At 31.5% G+C, this 21,140-nt stretch overlaps 3 protein-coding genes across 3 annotated transcripts; 1 reads left to right on the top strand and 2 right to left on the bottom strand.

The window, feature by feature from the left end:
* Positions 1-1,178: 1,178 nt before the first annotated feature.
* Positions 1,179-7,263, top strand: LOC144572595 (ribose-phosphate pyrophosphokinase 1-like). Its single transcript, XM_078322230.1, has 9 exons — positions 1,179-1,408; positions 1,677-1,853; positions 2,344-2,592; positions 2,966-3,109; positions 3,663-3,830; positions 4,002-4,071; positions 4,185-4,266; positions 5,616-5,775; positions 6,940-7,263. Exons 1-9 carry the CDS (start codon positions 1,301-1,303, stop codon positions 6,976-6,978), a joined length of 1,197 nt encoding a protein of 398 aa, XP_078178356.1. The 5' UTR covers positions 1,179-1,300; the 3' UTR covers positions 6,979-7,263.
* Positions 7,264-7,856: 593 nt separating this feature from the next.
* Positions 7,857-9,888, bottom strand: LOC144572491 (Peroxidase superfamily protein). The gene is made up of 4 exons (XM_078322083.1): positions 9,636-9,888; positions 9,329-9,520; positions 9,002-9,167; positions 7,857-8,432 (listed from the first exon to the last, which is right to left on the bottom strand). Exons 1-4 carry the CDS (start codon positions 9,849-9,851, stop codon positions 8,017-8,019), a joined length of 990 nt encoding a protein of 329 aa, XP_078178209.1. The 5' UTR covers positions 9,852-9,888; the 3' UTR covers positions 7,857-8,016.
* A 4,570-nt stretch (positions 9,889-14,458) lies between these two features.
* Positions 14,459-15,182, bottom strand: LOC144572831 (uncharacterized). The gene has a single exon (XM_078322507.1). It carries the CDS (start codon positions 15,180-15,182, stop codon positions 14,481-14,483), a length of 702 nt encoding a protein of 233 aa, XP_078178633.1. The 3' UTR covers positions 14,459-14,480.
* Positions 15,183-21,140: the final 5,958 nt, after the last annotated feature.

Raw genomic sequence — 21,140 nt, 5'->3', positions numbered from 1 at the left:
AAATGTGATTTGGGTGGCATTTAGCAAAAAATAAAATTTGGGGTGGCATTTTTCTAATTTAAGCATTTTGGGGTGGCATGGAACCAATTTCCCCTATTACCAATCATAATTCAAGAAATTTATTTTGATTTTAATACTAAATTTAATCCGAATTACAAATCAAACATCCAGGTGGGGCAAAAAAATTTCCAGAGAGGGGCAAAGTCGATCGGTACCAATAGATCACCACTAAAACTCGAAATCCAGGGGGGCGGCTGCCCCCCTGTGCTACAATAGATCTGCCCCTGACTATAGCGGTACAATATGAAAATAGTGTCAATTTTTTAGTCGTTCCGCAATAACGTGATAAACACTATTTAAACATTTGATATTAACTGTTCTGTTTTTAGAGCTTTTAAAAAAAAATTGATTTGTGTTCAAAATTTATTTGATCGTAATATTTTTTATATTTTTTTGTAAAACTTTAATTTATTTTAAAATAATTTTTTATTTTTTTCGGAGCGTACTCAGAGTGACAATTCTAGTATAAAGTAGAGGGCGTTGTCAATTCCCCTACTCAAGAAAAATATATTAATATGCTTATTGTGCCAGTATTCGGCAAAATTACAAAGATATATTTATAATTAAATAACTATAAAATCATGTTTCCTATAATTTTTTTCTCTATATAATAATTTTCCGGTTGAAAATGCTTTTTTTTTTTTTTAAAACGAACAGAGCCTTTTTTTTTTCAAGTATTTAATCTTCACTGTTTATAAGAACCTTGTCCTGGCGGTTGGATTTAGTTTGCACGGTTCAGATATTGAATAGCACGGCCCAGTAACTGTAGAACGAAATAGATGGGTAAAGATATTGACAAAGTAGATATTACTCTATGCAGTGCAACAGTCATTTGCAGCTCTGATTTGGCTCTACTTATTGCGCTTCTTAAAGTAAAAACTACGCTGTCAATAGATTTACCCAAATAGAGACGAAAGAGATGATATTTTTTTTCTCCCAGTTTTCACCGAGTCCGGATCTCCTAAAGTAACAGTTTAGATCTGGACCGTCAGACTCGAATCGTGCCGTCACATTAAAGAGGCCCTGTGTGCTCCACCTCAGATCGGATTGGGCCGGATTCGAATCGGACGGTCTGGATCTAAACTCAAAAACTGTGTTACTTTAGGGGATCCGGACCCGTTTTCACTTCTAGTGGGTTTACTGCTGACCACACCAAAACCTAGATCTCTTAAAAGTTAAAACAAACATCAGAAAAGAAGAGAGATCAAAACCCTTGTTAAACCTCGTATTTCTGTTTTAGATGGCATCAATGGTGTTTTCTCCTTCCGTAAAGTCTCCTAATCTCTCTCGTCCAGGATTCTCTAGCTTGCGACGCCTCAGTACAATCTCTCGTGCTCCTCTCGATGTGGTAAGAGGATTGATTCATTTGATAATTTTTTTTTTTACCTGGAATGAGGTCTCTAGTTGGTTCCATTCAACATTTTCAATTCTTGTTAAAATAAATTTCTTACTGCTTTTAGAATTGCAGTATTTAACTTGGACCTGTTGCCAACTAGTCGAACCACTAAGGTGTGATAATCGATCTCCACAAAAGAAATTTCATCAATAGTACAAATATATATTAGATTTTCTTCATTTTGGAAAGTTACACGACTTACAATAATATGAATTTGCAGAGGTGCCGATTGGTTGAGCCTCTTAGGTCTGACAATGGAGCCCTGCCTAATGCACCAATCCTTTTGAATGGAGCATTGTCTGGTGCATTTTCTCTGCCAAGCGCGCAAGATTTGCCTGCTCGGTCTGACATGAGGCTCCGTATTTTCTCTGGCACGGCCAATCGTGATCTCTCCCAGGTAAATTTACAATATGAACTGAAGTTCTTTGTAATGAGAGGACAAGATTGGAGTTGCTTTATTATCAATATGGAAGTTAAAAAACCTTTTATATTGAGAAATATTTTAAGTTTTGATTCTTTCATTTTCCTGATAAATAACATCTTAATTCTTATATGGAAATGTGTGCCACTTAATATAAGTCAAAACAATGAATTATATGTTGATTAGGATAAGAGCCCTCTGTTGCCTCTTGCTTTAAAAAGAACCAAACTAGCCCTGAACATATATCTAAGGAAAATTTGGGCAACTCCTGAGGAAACTGGTGTACCAAAGTGTATAATTTGAATGTTTTGTACTTTTGTCAGGATACTTATATGTTTTATATTGTGTAGTTGCATGCATGGTGATTTCTATTGTTACATATGTATACGTTACAATTTTAATGTTTTGGTGGAGTAAACACAAAATCTTTAAACAGTAATGTGTATAAACTCTTATCTCGCCATAGGAAATAGCAAGCTACCTGGGGCTGGAACTGGGGAAGATAAAGATAAAGAGATTTGCCGATGGGGAAATATATGTGCAGTTACAAGAGAGTGTTAGAGGTTGTGATGTGTTTTTGGTGCAGCCGACCTGTCCACCGGCAAACGAGAATTTAATGGAGCTTCTGATCATGATTGATGCGTGCCGTAGGGCCTCGGCAAAGAATATCACAGCTGTTATTCCCTATTTTGGGTATGCTAGAGCTGATAGAAAAGTATGTTTTTCTCTTGTTATGTCGAATAGTGGTTATCTACATTCAGATAAAAATATGCTTCCGTAACATCCACATACATGCTACCCCACCTTCCATAACAAACGGTTTCAAATTTACTTATAATGCACATACATCCTGGTTTTAAAGAAGCTACAATTTTTAATTAGTAACGCTATCATGTATGGGCCGATGAGGCATTTTTTAATCATTTGTCCTTTTTTGTTTGGAAGTTCTTTTGTGGAGTCATTCTCCGAACATGTTTCAACAAACAAACTGCTAAGATGTAAAAGTTGTATATCAAAGGCATCTTTTATGGATGTGAGACCATAAAAGTTGCGGTTTCTTTTGTATTATATTTTAATTTCTTGTTCAGACTCAAGGGCGTGAATCCATAGCGGCCAAGCTTGTAGCGAACATGATCACAGAAGCTGGTGCAAATCGTGTTCTTGCATGTGATCTTCATTCGGGCCAGTCTATGGGCTATTTTGACATCCCAGTTGACCATGTCTATGGTCAGGTATTTTTATTAGCCATGCATCTATCTTGAATATACTAAATCATGACACGGGTATTGATACGTTGCCTGTCACAACTTGTACTTACATTACTAATATCGACTTGGCAATACTGTACCCAATCTGGTTGGTAGAAAAACTGGATCTAGTGTTTTACTTCTCACATATTGACACGTAAGCGTCAATTTCAAGTGGAAAATTGAATATCAAGCCTAATTCCATTTAAGCAATTATGCCTGAACAACCTTCCCTCTAAATGAAAATTATAATAATATAAAACAAAAATAAACTAATAATAATAGTCGTAATATAAGCAGTAGTAATTATAATAGTAAGTAATAATATTATCATTATTGTTAACGGTAATAAAGGAAAAAGTTGGAAAAAATGTTAGAAATTGCATATAATAATGAAAAATGGGACTTCAACTTCTGATAACTATATTTAAATAGTGAGTTGAGATGTTTTCTTCATACATTACTTTACTCAGAAAGGAACCTGACAATATTAAATCTGACTAATAAGTCTGTAAATTTTTTGTTGGGCTTGATAAAGCCTGTGATACTTGATTACTTGGCAAGCAAGACAATATGCTCCAATGACTTAGTAGTGGTATCTCCTGATGTGGGAGGTGTTGCTCGAGCACGTGCCTTTGCTAAAAAGCTATCTGATGCACCTCTTGCAATTGTCGATAAGAGACGTCATGGCCACAATGTTGCTGAGGTGTGCCCTATTCTTTAAAATTTCATTTAAGGGTGAGGCTCTAGTACACCCAAAATATATGGACGGCCATTATTGATTTGATTGGGTGATTGTTATTTGATGAAAAATGTGGTGTACTGGAGCAAATCTCTTATTTTAATTCATGAACTCAATATAATTTTTTTTTATTAGGTGATGAACTTAATAGGTGATGTTAAGGGAAAAGTGGCGGTGATGGTAGATGACATGATTGATACAGCTGGTGAGTAACATTAGTTGAACCTGTCTTGTTTCTTCTTTCTTTCCTTTTATGTATTCAGTACTTTTGTTGATTAGGTTTTCTTTTTTTGTGTTCCCTTTTTACCCTTTACTTAGGGACTATTGTAAAAGGTGCAGAGCTGTTGCATCAGGAAGGTGCAAGGGAGGTGTATGCTTGCGCCACTCATGCCGTTTTCAGGTATTTATATTCATACTAATTTGCCGAACTTTTTATTCTACCCATATTCTAATCAAATGTTATTGTATCACTCAGAATATACTGATAGCATTGTACATATAGATCAACTCACAATCAGTTATGCCATGAGGCATCTAAAAGATGAGATTTAGTAACAAAAATGAAGGATATATTGTGTTCAAGTGACATGCATTTGATTCGTGCTGCGCTTACCAGAGAGTTGCAATGTAACCAGTGCATAATGTTGCTGGATATAATTAAAATAATATATATTGGCCATATTACCTGTTTCCTCTTAGTTATTTTTTTTGATGTTATGCGGCTAGAGTTTGCTAACATAGTTTAATTAAGTTTAAGCTGAAGTTTTGTTGTAGTCTTTTGCAAGTATGCCTAGATAATATAATCTTGTTACCAAAAATTCAAGAACCAACATTATAATATTTTTTAGTTTATCCAAAACAATACTCAGTTCTTTGAGTCGTCTGATAGGAAAAAATAATTCTAGTGAATATGACAACTGTAGCTTATTGAAATTGAAGTTTGTGTGAATTTGAATAGAAGACAGGCAACTGTATCCATTTCATGCTTGGTTTGACCCTAACTTTGTTACAAGTTGAATGTCATTGGTGTGTGAATCAGTTTAAATCAAATTTCTGGTATCTAATGCCAAAAAAAAAAAATTCTTAGTGTTATTCAGATGTACATGCACATATAGCCTGAATTCAGCTATACCATTTGAGTTATGAGTTGGAAAAAATCAAACATCATCCCCGTCTGATAATGCAAGTATTAGATGAGGTGGTTGGGATAGGGGACATAAGTTATTTAAATTTTAGAAAAGTTAAAATGAAGACTGGATAGATTTTTGGCAGACAATATAAAACAAGAGAAGAGTTCAAATGCCTTCATTTTTTGTGCCTCCATCATGCCTCTATTTTCTAATAACAATAATAATAAAAACTATATGTCAAAATAAAACTGTTAGGTGTGATCTGTGTTATTCTCTATATGCACATAAAAAAATTTCACTTTTCGGTTTTGTTTTTATATGAATCAATAAGTTGAAAAATCGATGTCTGGAAATTATCAACATTAGTGTATTTTGCAAGCTCTTAATAACAATCAAAACAAAGTTGAATGTAATAATCTTTTACATGTGCATAGAGAAGATGGCGTAGATCATTTCTAACAGTTTTATTTTGACATTTATTTAAGTTTTAAATTTTGAGTTATTAAAATTTTAAAAATGGAGGCATTTGAACCCTCATAAAACATCATAAAACAACTTGGAAATAGAAATCAGTCCAAGGAAATCTGACTTTATATTTCTCTTTTTCTCTGATCAACAGCCCACCAGCAATTGAGAGGCTGTCAAGCGGGCTGTTTCAGGAGGTGATAATAACAAATACTCTACCAGTACTGGATAAGAAGAGCTTCCCACAGTTAACTGTTCTCTCTGTTGCTAATCTCCTTGGCGAGACCATCTGGCGTGTTTATGACGACTGCTCTGTATGCTCCTTCCACTTTTCCTTCTTGATAAGTTTACTTATTATTAGCAGAGTGAGGCTATTACTATGCATAGCCCGGATTGGCCCGTACTATGGATTAATATATTTGCTTTCAAAGTTCAAATAGTTGATCCGAACCATTCAACGTGATCTCCGATATGAAATTGTATTTGCAGACTAAATTTTTTTACATTTTTTTAGATAGATAGAAAATCACTAGTTTTGAATGGTCTAGAATTTTTAGATCAAGTGATTTTCTACCTATCTAAAAAAAAGTTAAAAATGTATATTTTGATCTACAAGTATATTTTCATATGGAGATCATGTTGAATGGTGTAGATCGATTGTTTGGACTTTATAAATGGAGATATTGATCCAATAGTACGGACCAATCCACGCTATGCATAGTACCATAGCCTCACTCTTATTAATGCACCAATTGCAGCCTGTACCAGCATATACTGTAGCAACTGTACTTGACAGTACAGCCTCTGTGGCTTAGGTTCGTAAACTTTGACTAAATATTTTCACATCTTTTGAACTTTTGAGCACTTTGAAATTTGTTGTTATTTTTATATTTGCAAAGGGAAAAAGTAATTTAGGGGGTCTAACTAACTCTTGGAAAATTTATACATCCAAGTAGGATTGCTAATTCTGAATTCTCTTTGTTTAAATAAAAATTCAAACAGAAAGTTTGAACTTTTGGTGTACTGTTTTTACTTAAATACCTGTTTCGACACAGAATGCCTAATTTTTTATCTCGTAGTTGTAATCTCTCAAACAACATAAGTTAACGGATGGACCTTTTTTTAAATTCTTTTTGTAATGAGAATAAACCCTGATTCCCTGTATGATAAATTACAATCAAACAGTAAATGTTTCAGTAGATATTTGCCCATCAACGAGTTACCTTTTTAAGTCCAATGGTAATTCAATGCGACAATGGCATCTTTTCCATCCAATAAATTTAGAGAGGAAGTACATCTTTTGTAAAAAGGTGCAGTCAGATATGTATTATTTTATAGATTGAAGACTTCTTTAAAAGAAAACTTCAAATTCAGGTCTTATACCAAGTTACCAACTAGAATCACAATCGTGTAAAATTAAACCATAATTCTGAAATATATGCTGTTGCTATCTAACATTTCTTTTTCCCAACTTACAGGTTGGCCATGAGCCATATTCTACCTTGGATATCGACTGATACTTGAAGAGTATATATATTGTTGATTCAAAGTTGGTTATATGCATAAGCTTAAATATAATAAGCTAAGCATGTAAGCTTTTGGGTTCAAACTGAAAGTGGGCTTGCATATCTTATGCTTGTACAGTGATTTTTTAGTACCTTGGGAGATGTCAAATGTTGGTGCGATATGCTGAGAAATGGTGGAGCTTATGTAGAAAAAAAATTGAGCTTCTCTCTGTATTGGTTGGCAGCATAAATTTTTGTTAAAGACCTATCTTTGAATTAGTTATTGTCTTAGTTACATATCTTTTGCTTGATTGCAGCTTCTTGTCAAATATTGCACTGTGATTGTAGTTTGCTGCAGTTGCATCCTCAAGTTATCGAAGAATAGCACCAGATGTGGCAGTAACTAAAATTTGAATAGAACTAGGGTGTTCTCAAGCTCATCAAGCCCTTGGTGAGCTCAAGTTCAAAACCTAAGTAATAAATCCATCCCATTCAAATCGATATTTTTATAAAATTTTGGACTATTTTAGTATGAAGTCAGCAATAATAAAAAATAATGAAAAATTAACACATTAAAATTAATTTATATGTTTTTTCTTTTTTTACATTTTGACTTTATACTAAATTAAATAAAAAGATCATAAAAATTATGCATCACTCATAAAATAAATTGGTTTTAATGATTTGAATTCGTCATTTGAAATCAATCTAATAAATTTTGAAGTTATGCTCATCCAGCTCTTGATGAGCTCAAGAGCACCCTAATACTACTAAAATTTATAAAATATTCTGATACATTACTGCATTATGCAACTTTAATTGAGCTAACATATCTTCGACCTAGAATATATGACCTAACATGACGTAATACGTTTCAGATAATTCTCTGATTGATTTTGAAGGACATTAACAGGCCAACTCGGCAAAATATTTATCCTCTTGTGTGTAGTCATCAAATAATCACTACTGTAATTAATGGTTTCTTTCTATGAATAAATCTACAACCATATAATTAGTAAGCAGTACACAACAACAAAACAAAGCTTAAAACTAATTAATGTAACGGCAATTATGCCTAACTTCTCCTTCCACTGTAAGCACTCCAATGTTTCCCATCTTTATCATCGAATTCACGAAGTGCTCGAAGAACAGTCTCTGATCAAATGCATACTGCCACACCAAGTTCGACACGATGTACTCGACAGTATCTTCAGTTACCAACTGGCTGTCACTAGTCAACAATGAGTGTCCTCGAAGGAGGTTAACATAATACAGATTATCGAACCTTCTCGGAGTTTTAATGTCGAGCGGCACTAGATCATTGTCATGTCCCTCTTCGGGGCATATAGACCGCAATAGTTGGAAGTATTCGTGTTGCCGCACATCCCATACTTCTTCAAATGGTTGAGGATTGTACAAGCGTTGCTTGAAGCTTGTGCACCTTGATCTACCTATAGTGTGTGCCCCTGATTGAAATGATATATTGCAATAGTGAGAACCAAATATTATACTAAAGGTTTGGTTGGCACGAGAAAATGAGGGTAAAGATTTTAACAGAGCAATTTTGATTTTATGCAGCGCACGAATCATATGCAATGTTGTTTTAATTTTATGGTCTGTACACTGTATGAAGCCAAAACTGCCATGTTAAAATCTGTACACTGGTTTGGATACGACGATTAATTAGATGTTCAATTTTAATATACACCATAATTTAAATTACAAATACGACTTTGATCTTTCAAAACTAATATAAAACTAAGTCAAAAATAAGAAGAAGAAAACACCTAAGAAGTACGACATGAACTGTAACATATAATAAGGTTCGTTTTCTAATTTTGCTATCAGAAATTCCTAACCAACTTTTACTTTGCTACATGATAAAAGAATACCACTTGTATATATATATATCACTTTATTATCTACATGCATGATGTTATAATTTGAGAATTTTTCTCTCTATTATTTTTTATCTTTTGGCGTACCTGTTTTTTTTTTTTGAAAAACTGATAGAAGCAATCATCTTTTGGCGTACCTGAAAGGCTAACCAAGTCAACAATTTCAAGGCCATGGTCCTCAAAATTGGCAATGAGAATCTCAAGTGTAGAATTTGGGGCAGGGATCCTTTTGTTGGCTTCATAAAAACTTGCTTTCAGAGAATCTTTTCTTCCTAGGAATACTTCCCAACTGGGGCCTCCTCTCTTTTACAAAGACAATATTATTTGAACAAAAAGAAATGAGTTTAGGGTTTAGGGTACAAAAAGAAATATTATCATTTGCAAAACTTATGTAATAAAATATTTCACAATACTTGTTCTACTACACTGCATAAGTTGAAGCTATCTTGAATTAAATCACTTACCGAGACAACAGCATCTCTGGCAGCAATGGCAATAATATCGGCACAAGAAACAATACCGGGGCATGCTATCTCTAACGCATACTTCATCCGATCTATCACCTCGAAGCCTCTCAGTGAATTCAAATTTGGGCCAGCATTTTTCTCGCTTTCTATCCCCTCGAAATCATCTAAGAGAATCGAAGCATCACACCCCTACAAAAAAAAAATGTAAACAATTAATGGCATTTGAAATTTCTGAATCAGCCATTTCATTCAAGTGCTGTAAGCTGGATTTAACTATATACAAAAAACAACTGTATGTAGGTACCATCACAAAGCAATCATGGAAATGCAAACGAAGCAGTTGTGCTGCTACGTTCGGGTCCTGGTACACTTCCGTCTCGACATGTTGCCTGATGATCTCCTCAGCAATAGGGCATAATTCCTGGTAATAGTATGTAGAAAGAATCCCATCTGCTTTTGCTTTCTGTACACATGCTGAAGTGAAAAGCAGGAGGAAGAACAATACAGAAAACCTTTCCATTAATTAAGAGATGATTGCTTTAGTGTAGTTACTAGCCAATTAATTAAAAGGATTGGTTACTCTGACAAGTAGAGAAGTAGAGGTGTTTAGAGAATGATGCTTCCACTATTTATAGTTAAGGAACTTAATTCGTAATTGGGTCCACAAAAATTCCATGTTGTGTCTCTACTCTCCAGGGAATAATGCTAAGGGTACATGGGATATTTACCCAGTTGAAATATTATTTTGAACTTAATTGTGTCATTAGGGCTTTGGACTTATTACATATTGGTTTTGATCTTAATTTCTTACCGGTTCCCACATTGACAATATATTATATTATTACTTTCTATTATTTTTATGGTTTTCTAAGCATCACACATATTGTGCTTTACAGTTTTACAAATAAAATTGGTTATGCGGTAACTACTAAAGAAATGTCATATTACATTGTATTTGAGAAGGCAATTTCTATTGCTTGTGTTTGACTAAGAATAATAGAAAAATAATATCTCATAATAACTTATTGTGCATATGTTACCAATAATTTGATGGCAAAAATACTACATAAGTTGGCCCAAAAAATAGGGAGAATTTCATGTATATCCTTCAAAAATAAGTTTTTCCCCTCTAAAATTCATAAGATCATATTTACCCTTTTAACTTCCAAAAACTCACAATTTACTCAATTTATTGACTTTTTATGTTAAAACTCATTTTTAATTTATAAAGTACTAACTTTATAATTTATTGAAAAAATATGTAGTATGTGTAAGAAAAATATTTTGTCTTTTAATTGGTCAGTTTCTGAGGACAAATTGTTTATTTCTACTTGTGACACATATATACACAGTGACGCTTGTATGTATGTCACAAGTAGAGAAATTAATCATTTATCCTCGAAAATCAACATGTTAGAACACGAAACATTTTTCTTACGCAAACAACATATTTTATTTGTTAGCAACGGATTCTATAAATTTTAAATGAGTTTTAATGAGAAAGTCAATAAATTTGTTCATTTTGTGAGTTCTTGAAATTTCGATGGATAGATATGATTTTATGAATTTAAAGGAAAAATACATAATTTCAAGATTTTTTAGGGGTACATGAAATCCTCCCCCCTCCCAACAAAAAAATAAAATAAAATAAAATAAAATAATAATAATAATAATAATAATAATAATAATAATAATAATAATAATAATAATAATAATAATAATAATAATAATAATAATAATAAATAAGCATTTTGAGTGTCCTTAATATAATAGAAGAATGATTAAACTTCAAAGTAAATTTTCAAAATACGCTACCTTAAACTAAATTCTTATTGGCAATTGCATACTAATAATTGTAATGTGTGTCAATTAAACGGGTACTCGAAGAAAAATTCTTTCCATAACAACTCTTACCACCTATGGTTTGGTTAAAGAGGATAAACCAACTTCAACCTATCATACCCTTTTTCAGCCCATTGTTCTTTGTTTGCTAGTATATACATTTTATTCTTTTATGGTCAACGAAATTCATTATCTATTTAATTTTGAGACCGGGATATGTCTTGTCTGCTAACACAGCTTTCTTTTTCTTATTAAGAAAAACCCACAAATTTTTTTTTCAAAATTCAAAATAGTCGATCTAAATTATTCAACATAACCTCCATATACAAATACACTTGTAGATCAATTTAATAATTTTTAGAATTATTTTATTATGTTTTAGATAAGTAGTAGATCACTACTTTTGAATGGTAGTGATTATCTGTCTATCTAAAAAAAAAGTAAAAACAATTCTAAAAATGTTAAATTTGATCTACTAGTACATTTTTATATGAAAATTTATAGACCGTAGGCCTCATACATGAATCACTTAATTGTTAATAAAATATTAATTTATAGTACGGATCAATATATACTATATATGTATATGTATAGTATTACATAGTATCATAGACTAACTCAATATATAAATTAAAATATAAAAACAAAAAAACTACAACTTGAAGCACCTTTATTTTTATTTTTATTTTTATTTTTATTGCTATGGTCAAAACTAACTGTAAAGTATATATGTCCGTGCCCAACTGTAGACAACTAAAAATTCTCTTTTTGACTGGGATTTGTTTGGTTGCCTCCTTTAAGATCCGGGGCATGAAAGCAGCAGTGCTGCTAGGTGAGAAAAACTGGTTAAGGTGCAAAGGTGTGAGAAGCGATTTTTAAACGAGAATTCGGCAAAAACAAGGAGAAATGTTTAAACGAGTGGTTTTAGTTACAAACAGAGGTTTTTGCCTTCTTCCTCTTTCATCTTTCGCTCTTTGTTTTTTTTCTTTACCGCTACATGCACCTCTAATTTTAATTAAAAATAAGGGTTTTTACCGAGTATGGCTAATATAACGTCAGTGTCATTTCAGTCTATATAACACCAACTCCAAAATTTATCAAATCGAGTTCAAATGGTGAATTCAAACTGTTCAAACCAATTTACTTTATGAGTGATGCATTTATATGCAAAATTTTTATATTTTCAATTTATTTTAATATCAAATCAAGCAGTAAAAAAATTGAAAAATGAATGTATTAAAATTAACTTAAAAACTCAAACATTTGACCACTTAACTTGATATCAAATAAACTCAAAAACTTATAAATTTTACATGTAAACGCACAACTAATGAAGTAGATCGGTTTGAACGGTTTGGATTCACCATTTGAACTCGATTTGATAGGTTTTGAAGTTTGTGTTATATAGACTGAAATGACACTGATGTTATATTAGCCATACTCGTTTTTACCTTACCAACCGAGAGCTTATTGTAAAATCGTACGTATAACTTTATTTTTTAACTGTGTATACTCAATGTTTTTGTAGTAATGAATATAATACAATTTTCATGATTACTATGATATATATATATATAGGAGGAATCGGATGACACCGTGCATTTTCAAAGTCCAAATAGTCGATCCAAACCGTTCAACTTAATGGATATGTTAAAATGTGCTTGCTGATCAAATTTTACATTTTTCTGATTTTTTTTACTATTTATTAAGATGGGTACAAAATTTCAACGGTCTGAATATAGCGATTTTGTTAAATACTTAATAAATAGTAAAAGAAATTCAAAAAATGTAAAATTTGATCTACAAGCACATTTTAACATATCTATCATGTTGAACGGTTTGGATCGACTGTTTGAACTTTGAAAACTTTGAAAATGCACGATGTTATCCGATGTCATCAAAAAATAGTGTCATCCGATCCCTCCTCATATATATAATACTTGATTTAATTTATATTAATGCTAAGATTCGGTTTCAAAATACGAACTACGTCAACGCATCGGATGTTCTCATTATTGTGGAATATTATTTGAATTTTCCCTTTTGTAGTAAATGATAGATTTGAAAAAAAAAATCCAAAAATTATTTTGCATTGAAAGAGATTAGAACCCATGATATTTAGAATATGATAAAAATATACAATACTAGGTTAAACAATTCTTATAATATAAGTTAATTTTATTTATCTATATTCCTTTAATATTGCATAGTAAAATCTCATGTATATTTCCGCATATTATGTAGTGGCTTTCTACATGTATGAACAAAACCGTAATTTAAAAGACTGGATCAAGCAGGCATTAACTTAAAGTTTATCAAAAAAGTTGGTCTAATTTAATTTTTTTAAAAAATACATTGAGAAGTAATGTATGAATTGACTAATTGAATACATTTTTTGTTGTTATAAGCTCCTAAATGATGATTCTTATATTATTTTTCTAGAAGATGCATCCAAAGTCCCAACAATAATTTGCATGTAAAATTTTCAATCTTAATTTCCTATTTATCCTCTTTTTTTATAAATGTATATATTTACTTCAATTCCGCCAAAATTTCGATTCTTAACTAAAATTTCCTCAAGTTAAAAAAAAAAAAAAAAAAAGGATAGCATTGTGTTATTCCGGAAAAACCCCACAATTCTACATCTCAATAATTTTTTCCTTTTCACAACCTGAGTACATAAGCTCAAATAACAAACTACAGTAGTATTCCCTGATGATGAAAAATGATATCCAAAATGAAGGGAGAATTTCATATATACCCTTCAAAACCATCGAAATTACGTTTTCCCTTTCTAAAATTCATAATGCCATGCTTACCTTTTTAAATTTTAAAAACTTACAATATTACCCAACTCATTTTAAATTTATAGAATTCTCATTTTACCCTTTATTGAAAAAATAAAAAAGATGTAGCTACGTAAGAAATGTTCAATCTTTTATTATTAATTGTCTGATTTGTGAGAATAAATAATTCATTTTTCTACCTTGTAACACACAGACAAGCATATACATGATGTCAATGCGTCAGAAATAGAAAAATAAATTATTTGTTTCCACAAAATGACTAATTAATTGTTTTACACATACTACACATATTTTTTTTTAATGAAGAGTAAAATGAGAACTTTATAACGAGTTTTATTAAAAAAGCAATAAATTGAATAAATTTGGTGAGTTTTTAAAATTTAAAAGAATAAATACGATATTATTAATTTTGGAAGAGAAAATAAGTAATTTTAAGATTTTTGAAAGGTGTACAAATGCATGAAACTCCCCCCAAAATTGAAATGCACCTCATACATAATTTAATGATGATCATGATGATGGCCTCTAGCCTGATGCAATCGGAGCATTGACCCTTTGGTTCTATCGGTAGTTTCCTCGGCCTCTGACATATGGGTCACCTCCGCCTCTTTGAGAAGAACCCCGTAAGATAGGCTGCACGGGTTCGCTTCTTTTGCCACACCGTTACACCCGCCGATTCGCTTGTCACGACGCCTACTATCGAGCTCAAGCAATGCAAGAAAGCTACCCACATCAGATGAGATCTTCTCCAGCCTGTCAAGAGAACCCGTCAACCTGTCCACGTCATAGTCATGCCAGAACAGATCGGTGGCGGCCCGCACAGCCTTTTGAAATGCCTCCCAGAGAGAAGAGAGGAAGAAACCACGGTGACCGACTGTTTGCAGAGGGTCTTCTTGGTACCGCAATTTGAAGATGAGAAGCAAATCGTCTCCCTCTCTAGCTGCATCTTGTAACTCAATCAGCCATCGGCAGAGAGAGAGGTTGCCGATTGGCATGACAGCCTCTGCCGCCTCGATCACACTGTGGATCTTGAACAGGAGCAACCTTACCCTCTTAACTTTGTCGGTTACAGTTGACTGCCGGTCTAGGTAGAAGCTCGTTACAAAGGTTGTTGTCCGGTTGACGAATTCACCCACCAGAGCAGGTCCCAGGTGGCGACTTAATGTGTTCCTGACAACCGTCGTCACCTCGACATTGCTCATGGTAGAGAAGGGAGAACTAGAGATTGTTGTAAGGATGTGGTGATAGAGGAGAGAAGATGGATTTCACAAAGTCAATTAGAGGATCAGATCATGAGCTAGGGTTTTCTGTGGGGAAGAGCCCCCTTGGATTTTGCCTGATGCCATGATTTGTTAAAATATGTGCTTTTATAGTGGTGCACTGGAGCTGAGGGGTAAATATATTAACAGAGCAGTTTTTACTTCATGCAGCGCAATAACCATATCCAGTGCTGTTTTGATTCTATAGTCCGTGCGCTGTCTTAAGCTAAAACTACTCTGTTAAAATATTTACCCGGGCTGAGGTGGCATCAAAGACGACAATTGGTTAGAGATATTCATCTGAATATGAAATCTGTTACTCCACCAAAGATCAGCTGCGTTGAGATTCGGTGAGTTAACTGATGGACGGTTATTGATGTATTGTTAGTTATCAGGTGTGATTGTGGCGTTTGCAGAGGAATTTTGCCAAGTACAGCTTTGGAAGGCCCACCAAGCAATGTTCCTTTTGTCGATCAATGTCAGACGTTGGATCGAAAACTTTGACCTTTGACTTAGTCAACACATTGGATGCGCCTGGAGCAGGTACTATAACCATAGGTCAGATACACTGCACATTGGGACCCAAAAGTTGACCCAATCAAGCTCAAATTGCCTACGAGCTTCAACAATAATGATAATTAAAAAAAAATCAAACTCAAATTACTAGCCATAATTCCGCAATTTGGTATATAATTTATAAACTAGCCTATGGGCTCAATGTCGAATAAATAAATAAATAAATAAAAACAATAAAATAAAATGAAAATCCGCCTTTTCTGTTTCTTCTATTGCCTTTAGAAAATAACTAGCCTATGAGTCTATGACACTGTTCATGGAAACTGTAAAGTTACAATTAAGTCCATGATGCATTTAAAAAATACATCTCTGGGTTAATTTGCATTTGTTAGGTTGTAATTTATTTAGTTTTAACATTAATAGATCGACAAAAGAATAAAATCTTGATTAAAAATCTTCTTTTTTTTAAAGTTGTAGTCAAGCCATCTATTTAATATTCACAAGAATTTTCTGTTTAGATTTCAAACCGTCGCTACTTTTTTCACAGAGGACATTATTTTTTTGGTGCTCATTTAAAAGTCATTTTGATAAAAAAAAAAAATTAACAAATTTAAATTCAAGAATCCAAAATTTTTAATGACTATTTATCTTCAGAAATCAAACCATACCTTTTTGCACTTTTAATGTATTAAAAGAAATAATTAAATTACAGGATTTTTTTTTCCTAAAAGTTGATACTTTCTGGATTGCATTTTTGAATGTATTAAAATAAATAATTGCAGGTGATCTTTTTGCAAAAGTTACTTTATTTTAAAGGTTGTCGAGATTAATCTATCAAAGTCAGAAACTGCTTGAGAAAGGCAAATTGAACAGCATTAAAAAATAGAAAATTAGGAAGGGGCTTGATTTTTTTCCTTTTTTTTATTGGGTTCTTTTCCGTTTTTATTTTAATTGTAGTTTGCTATTCCACAAAGGAATGGACATATCTATGAGTATTATGGATAACTATTGAAAGAAAAAAAATATCTTAGATTATAAAAATCTACAATCAATTTTCAGAAATTTTTTTTTTTAACAAGTCCGTTTGATAACACTTCCAATTGTAATCATAATACCTTTGGCTAGGTCATTTTTTTTTTTTTTAGTTTCTTTTGTGATACAAAATAGGTAAAAAAAAAAAAAAAACTTTCTTTGATTTGCTTCCAGAAAAATTCATTTGATTTATTCTCTTTTTCCATTTTATATTTTATCTCTGTATAATTAAATCAATAATTCAACTGGATATTGTGAAGTTATCACAAGTCATTTTTAGAATTATCTTAGTTGTGGTTTCAAATCTTGCATAATAGACACTGACGGGACTTAAATAGAACTAATTAGGTGATTATAATATAAACCGTGTTTCCAAATCCACAAAAAAAAATATATATATAACAAAAGGGTAATTTCTTTGATAGTCATGCTATTGAAACTTAAATTCGAAAAATTTAAGAAACAATATTCTTCTTGTGGAAGGTATTTCTTTTCTCAAGACTCAAAAAGAGTATTTAAAAAATGAGAACTTTGAAATAGCTACAAAGTTCTTCTTGGATTATATATATTTGTTCTATTTTTTTTTTTCTAATCGGAAGTATCCTTCAAGGCCTATTGGATTAGTTATAATAAGTATCTGAATATCTGATTTCCTTAGATTCCGTTTAAAATAATTTAAATAAATTAACCGTTAGAAAAGGACTACAAGTATCTATCTTTCATTCTTAATTACGTTGTTGTTATTCTAATTAAATAAAACAGTCATTAAATATTATATGTTACAGATGTTACTTTAAAAAATTAATAATAAATGTTTTGAAATAATAATGGAGAATTTACTGATAGAAATTTCAATAAAAAAATAAATAAACAATGTTTTAAAAAAAATTAAGCAAAAGGTCTTATTAGGCCAGTCATTACTCATCTTAATTTATTACCGTTGAGGGGAACTTCTTGTTGAAGATTTTACAATGAACATTATTTTCATTTTTAATGATAATATGGCCGGAACTATTTTAATTTATATCGGATTTTTAAAGTTAACACTAATATTTTTGTTTCAAAATTTACAACACTGTGTCCAATTCTTGAATGCATGAAATTATACATGAAAATATTCCGATTTTCTTATAGTTAGCATTTTTTTAAAAATTGAAATTCAAAGGTAGTATGTCTTTTTTAAAATCTCAAATGCTAGCAGACATGCTAAAACATAACACGCAAACTAGATGCGTGCTTCAAAAGAGATGCGTAGGCATAATCTGCATGTCTGCTTTGATGACACACATTTTTTTTTTTTTTTTGAAAAAATGGATAACCATCTGTTCCATTAGAAACATATATAGTTATTCATACAAAGAGAGAGATACAAATCCATAGAGATTATAAAAAAAAAAAAAGCTAAAACATAATAGAAAGTAAGGGGCATAACTAATACAAAATATGTCTAACTACAAAAACTAAGAAAGATAGTAAGCAATAGACTAAATAGGAGCAACAGAACTATCAATAGAGGAAAAAATAGTGGCAATAGTAGGTGACTCAGTAGTATAGTGACAAGATATTCGAATTATACCCGTTTAATTCTTTTTTGGGGTGATGCCGAACAGAACACCGAATTATTCGGTTGACCAAACTTTGACCGAATTAAACCCGAATAATTCCCGAATTTTACGAACTTTTCCCGAATTTTACGAATTATTCGCGAATTATTCACGAATTTTTCCTGAATTTTTCCAAGAACAATTATTTTTTTGCTCCCTTGCAGGACTGAGATTTCTGATTCGGATAATTCCGAATCATTCCCGAATTATACCCGAATCACGAATTTTTGATCTCGCCGAACCGAACCCGGATAATTCATTTGTCACTATATGCTCAGTAGAAAAAGAGAGAGGAACAAGAACATTCTGATTGCCTATAGTTAGAAAAAAAAACATCAATATTATCAATTTTAGCTCGGACATAGATATTTTGACAAATCATACCATTCTAAATCATGACCAGGATTTGTCTCATCTGAATTCAACAGGTTGCTCGGAGTTTCTAAATCTGAGCTGATTATCAAGGGGTCTACCTGATGCAAAGAGGAAACATCCATAAGTAAAATTAATGTAAATTTTTTTTTTTTTTAAAAGTATCATCTAATTTAACCTTGCATAAAAAAGAAGTTATAGCAATAATACGAAGATCTAAAGAAGAACTAGAAGGAATAGCAGTATTCTAAAAACAAGCTTTGCTTCTTGCTAACCAAATAATCCAAATAGTAGCTGCTCTAATCATTTCAATAAGTACCTTATCCTTTAATGAAATTGAAGCATCTAATTGCCATAGGTTAGAAATGGAGGTACAATTAAAAGTAAAAGAATTATATTGAGCAATTTAAGACCATATTGAACTAGCTAATGGACAAGTCACAAATAGATAATCACTGTTATTTTAATTTATCTAACTCAACACTTGTATTTTACCAATAGTTATATATTCTAGTAGAAAATAATAACTAGTGTAGTGGTTATTGACAAAGTTGAGAACTATAGTTCTTGAATTTGAGTCTCATTTGTAGCAATAATTAATTTAGGACATTTGTATTGAAGATCTTATTTGAAAAAAATAATAATAATAAAATAGTTATACTCAAGTTCAAACCAGGGACCTCTTCTTATGAGGCGAAGGTTCCATAATTACTTGTTCTGTTTGAAGATTTATAAAATAAAAATATAATGTAAATTATCCTGGAACATCAGAATTCTCGGCAGTTTGGGAATTTTTAAAAATTTCAAAAAACATAAGCATTTGTATAATTTTCTATTTAATGTTAGATATTAATAAAAAATCGGCTAATTTGTGCATCTTATAATTTAAAGTTCGCATATTTAGTTTGCATGTACTCTCGAGAGACAGATTAGATTATACGTATATGCTATTATTCAAGATTTTAGAAAACAACAAACTACCTTCAAATTTTGTATTATTTTAAGTGGAAGGTTCAAGTGATTTTATTTTTTGTACTTCTATTATGTCTTTATTTTTAAAACTTTAATAACTCAAATTTTTAAATTTAGACATTAAAATAAAACTATTACATTTGATTAATTTTATTTTCTCTATAACACAAAAAAAATATTACTTTTTAATTTTATTTTTATGTGAATCAATAAGTTAAAAAATCAATGTTTAAAAATTATTCATATTAGTGTATTTTTACACATTCTTGATAACAAAAAAAGTAAAGTTGAAATGTAATCTTTTACATATACATAGATAAAATGATGTATATCATATCTTACAGTTTATTTTGACATTTTCATTTTTAAATTTTAAGTTCTTTTAGTTTTAGAAAATAGAGATATGACTGGTCTCTATCGCCATTTCGAATAGAAAACTGTTTTTGAGATAATATGAAGCTGTAAAGTAGTGGATTCCACCGTTCAGTAATTAAGAGGATACTTGTATGATTGGTTGAATGTGGATATCATGAATCCAGTGGGCTAGAAAAATATCGGTTTTCTTTTTTTATGAGAAAAAAAGAAAAATTAAAAGAAAAATATCATTTTAATGGATAAAAAAAGAATAAATTTCGTTGGAGGTCACTCAACTTTGCTCTTTGTCACGAATTGGTCATTCAACTTTGATTTGTCCCTTAAAAGTTATTGAATTTTGTTTTTGTTCCAATTAGATCATTCCGTCACTTTTTCTATCCAAAAACTTAACGGATCTGACGTGGACATCCAACTCATCATTTTTAAAATTATTAAATCATTTTGACTTATTTGAGTACAATTTGGAGATACCATTCTATTACCATACTTTTCCTCTTTTTCTTTCTCTCCCAGACTCTTCATATTCAATTTCTCCTTCGTACTCTTCTTTCGTAGCTCTATTAGAATTGATAATTTCTTTCCTCTTCTTTTACTTTTTTTTCTTACCTTATTTCCTCTGTGCTCTTCTCCATTTGAACTTTTTAATTAATTTAATGTAATGTAAATTCATGGTGTTCCTACTTACTGGTTTGTGTACCAGTACATAATGGATAGGGCACACTAATGAACAAGGACTAAATTGTAAAAAAAAAATTATATCTAGTACCATGTCAGAACTGAGATTAGAGAGTGGAGGGCACACAGTTGATATAGAGAAGAGTAGCTTCGACACTGTTTGGAGCAAAACGAAAGAGTTACAGTGATGTTTGCGTTTAATTTTTTCTATAAAGTATATGTAATTATTCTATTTAGGTATACAATGAGATGGCGGGTGAAACATTGATAAAAGTAATTTCTCTATTTTATTGATATGTATTTTTATATTACAATGTACATAACCTAGCTATTTTTACACATTAGGCTTGTAGTT

Source organism: Carex rostrata, chromosome 20 (genome assembly GCF_964058835.1).
Source record: "Carex rostrata chromosome 20, lpCarRost1.2, whole genome shotgun sequence".
In the NCBI taxonomy this organism is placed as follows: Eukaryota; Viridiplantae; Streptophyta; class Magnoliopsida; order Poales; family Cyperaceae; genus Carex; species Carex rostrata.
This window is presented reverse-complemented; position numbering and strand designations above follow the sequence as displayed.

Bases quoted from the DNA above. Each gene is read 5' to 3' on its own strand.
- LOC144572595 (XM_078322230.1), top strand. From the start codon at position 1,301: ATGGCATCAATGGTGTTTTCTCCTTCCGTAAAGTCTCCTAATCTCTCT. The intron at 1,409-1,676 runs GTAAGAGGATTG...ATGAATTTGCAG, and splicing joins CTCGTGCTCCTCTCGATGTG to AGGTGCCGATTGGTTGAGCC. The intron at 1,854-2,343 runs GTAAATTTACAA...ATCTCGCCATAG, and splicing joins CCAATCGTGATCTCTCCCAG to GAAATAGCAAGCTACCTGGG.
- LOC144572491 (XM_078322083.1), bottom strand. From the start codon at position 9,851: ATGGAAAGGTTTTCTGTATTGTTCTTCCTCCTGCTTTTCACTTCAGCA. The intron at 9,168-9,328 runs GTAAGTGATTTA...TCTTTGTAAAAG, and splicing joins CCAGAGATGCTGTTGTCTCG to AGAGGAGGCCCCAGTTGGGA. The intron at 8,433-9,001 runs GTACGCCAAAAG...CATTTCAATCAG, and splicing joins TGACTTGGTTAGCCTTTCAG to GGGCACACACTATAGGTAGA.
- LOC144572831 (XM_078322507.1), bottom strand. From the start codon at position 15,182: ATGAGCAATGTCGAGGTGACGACGGTTGTCAGGAACACATTAAGTCGC.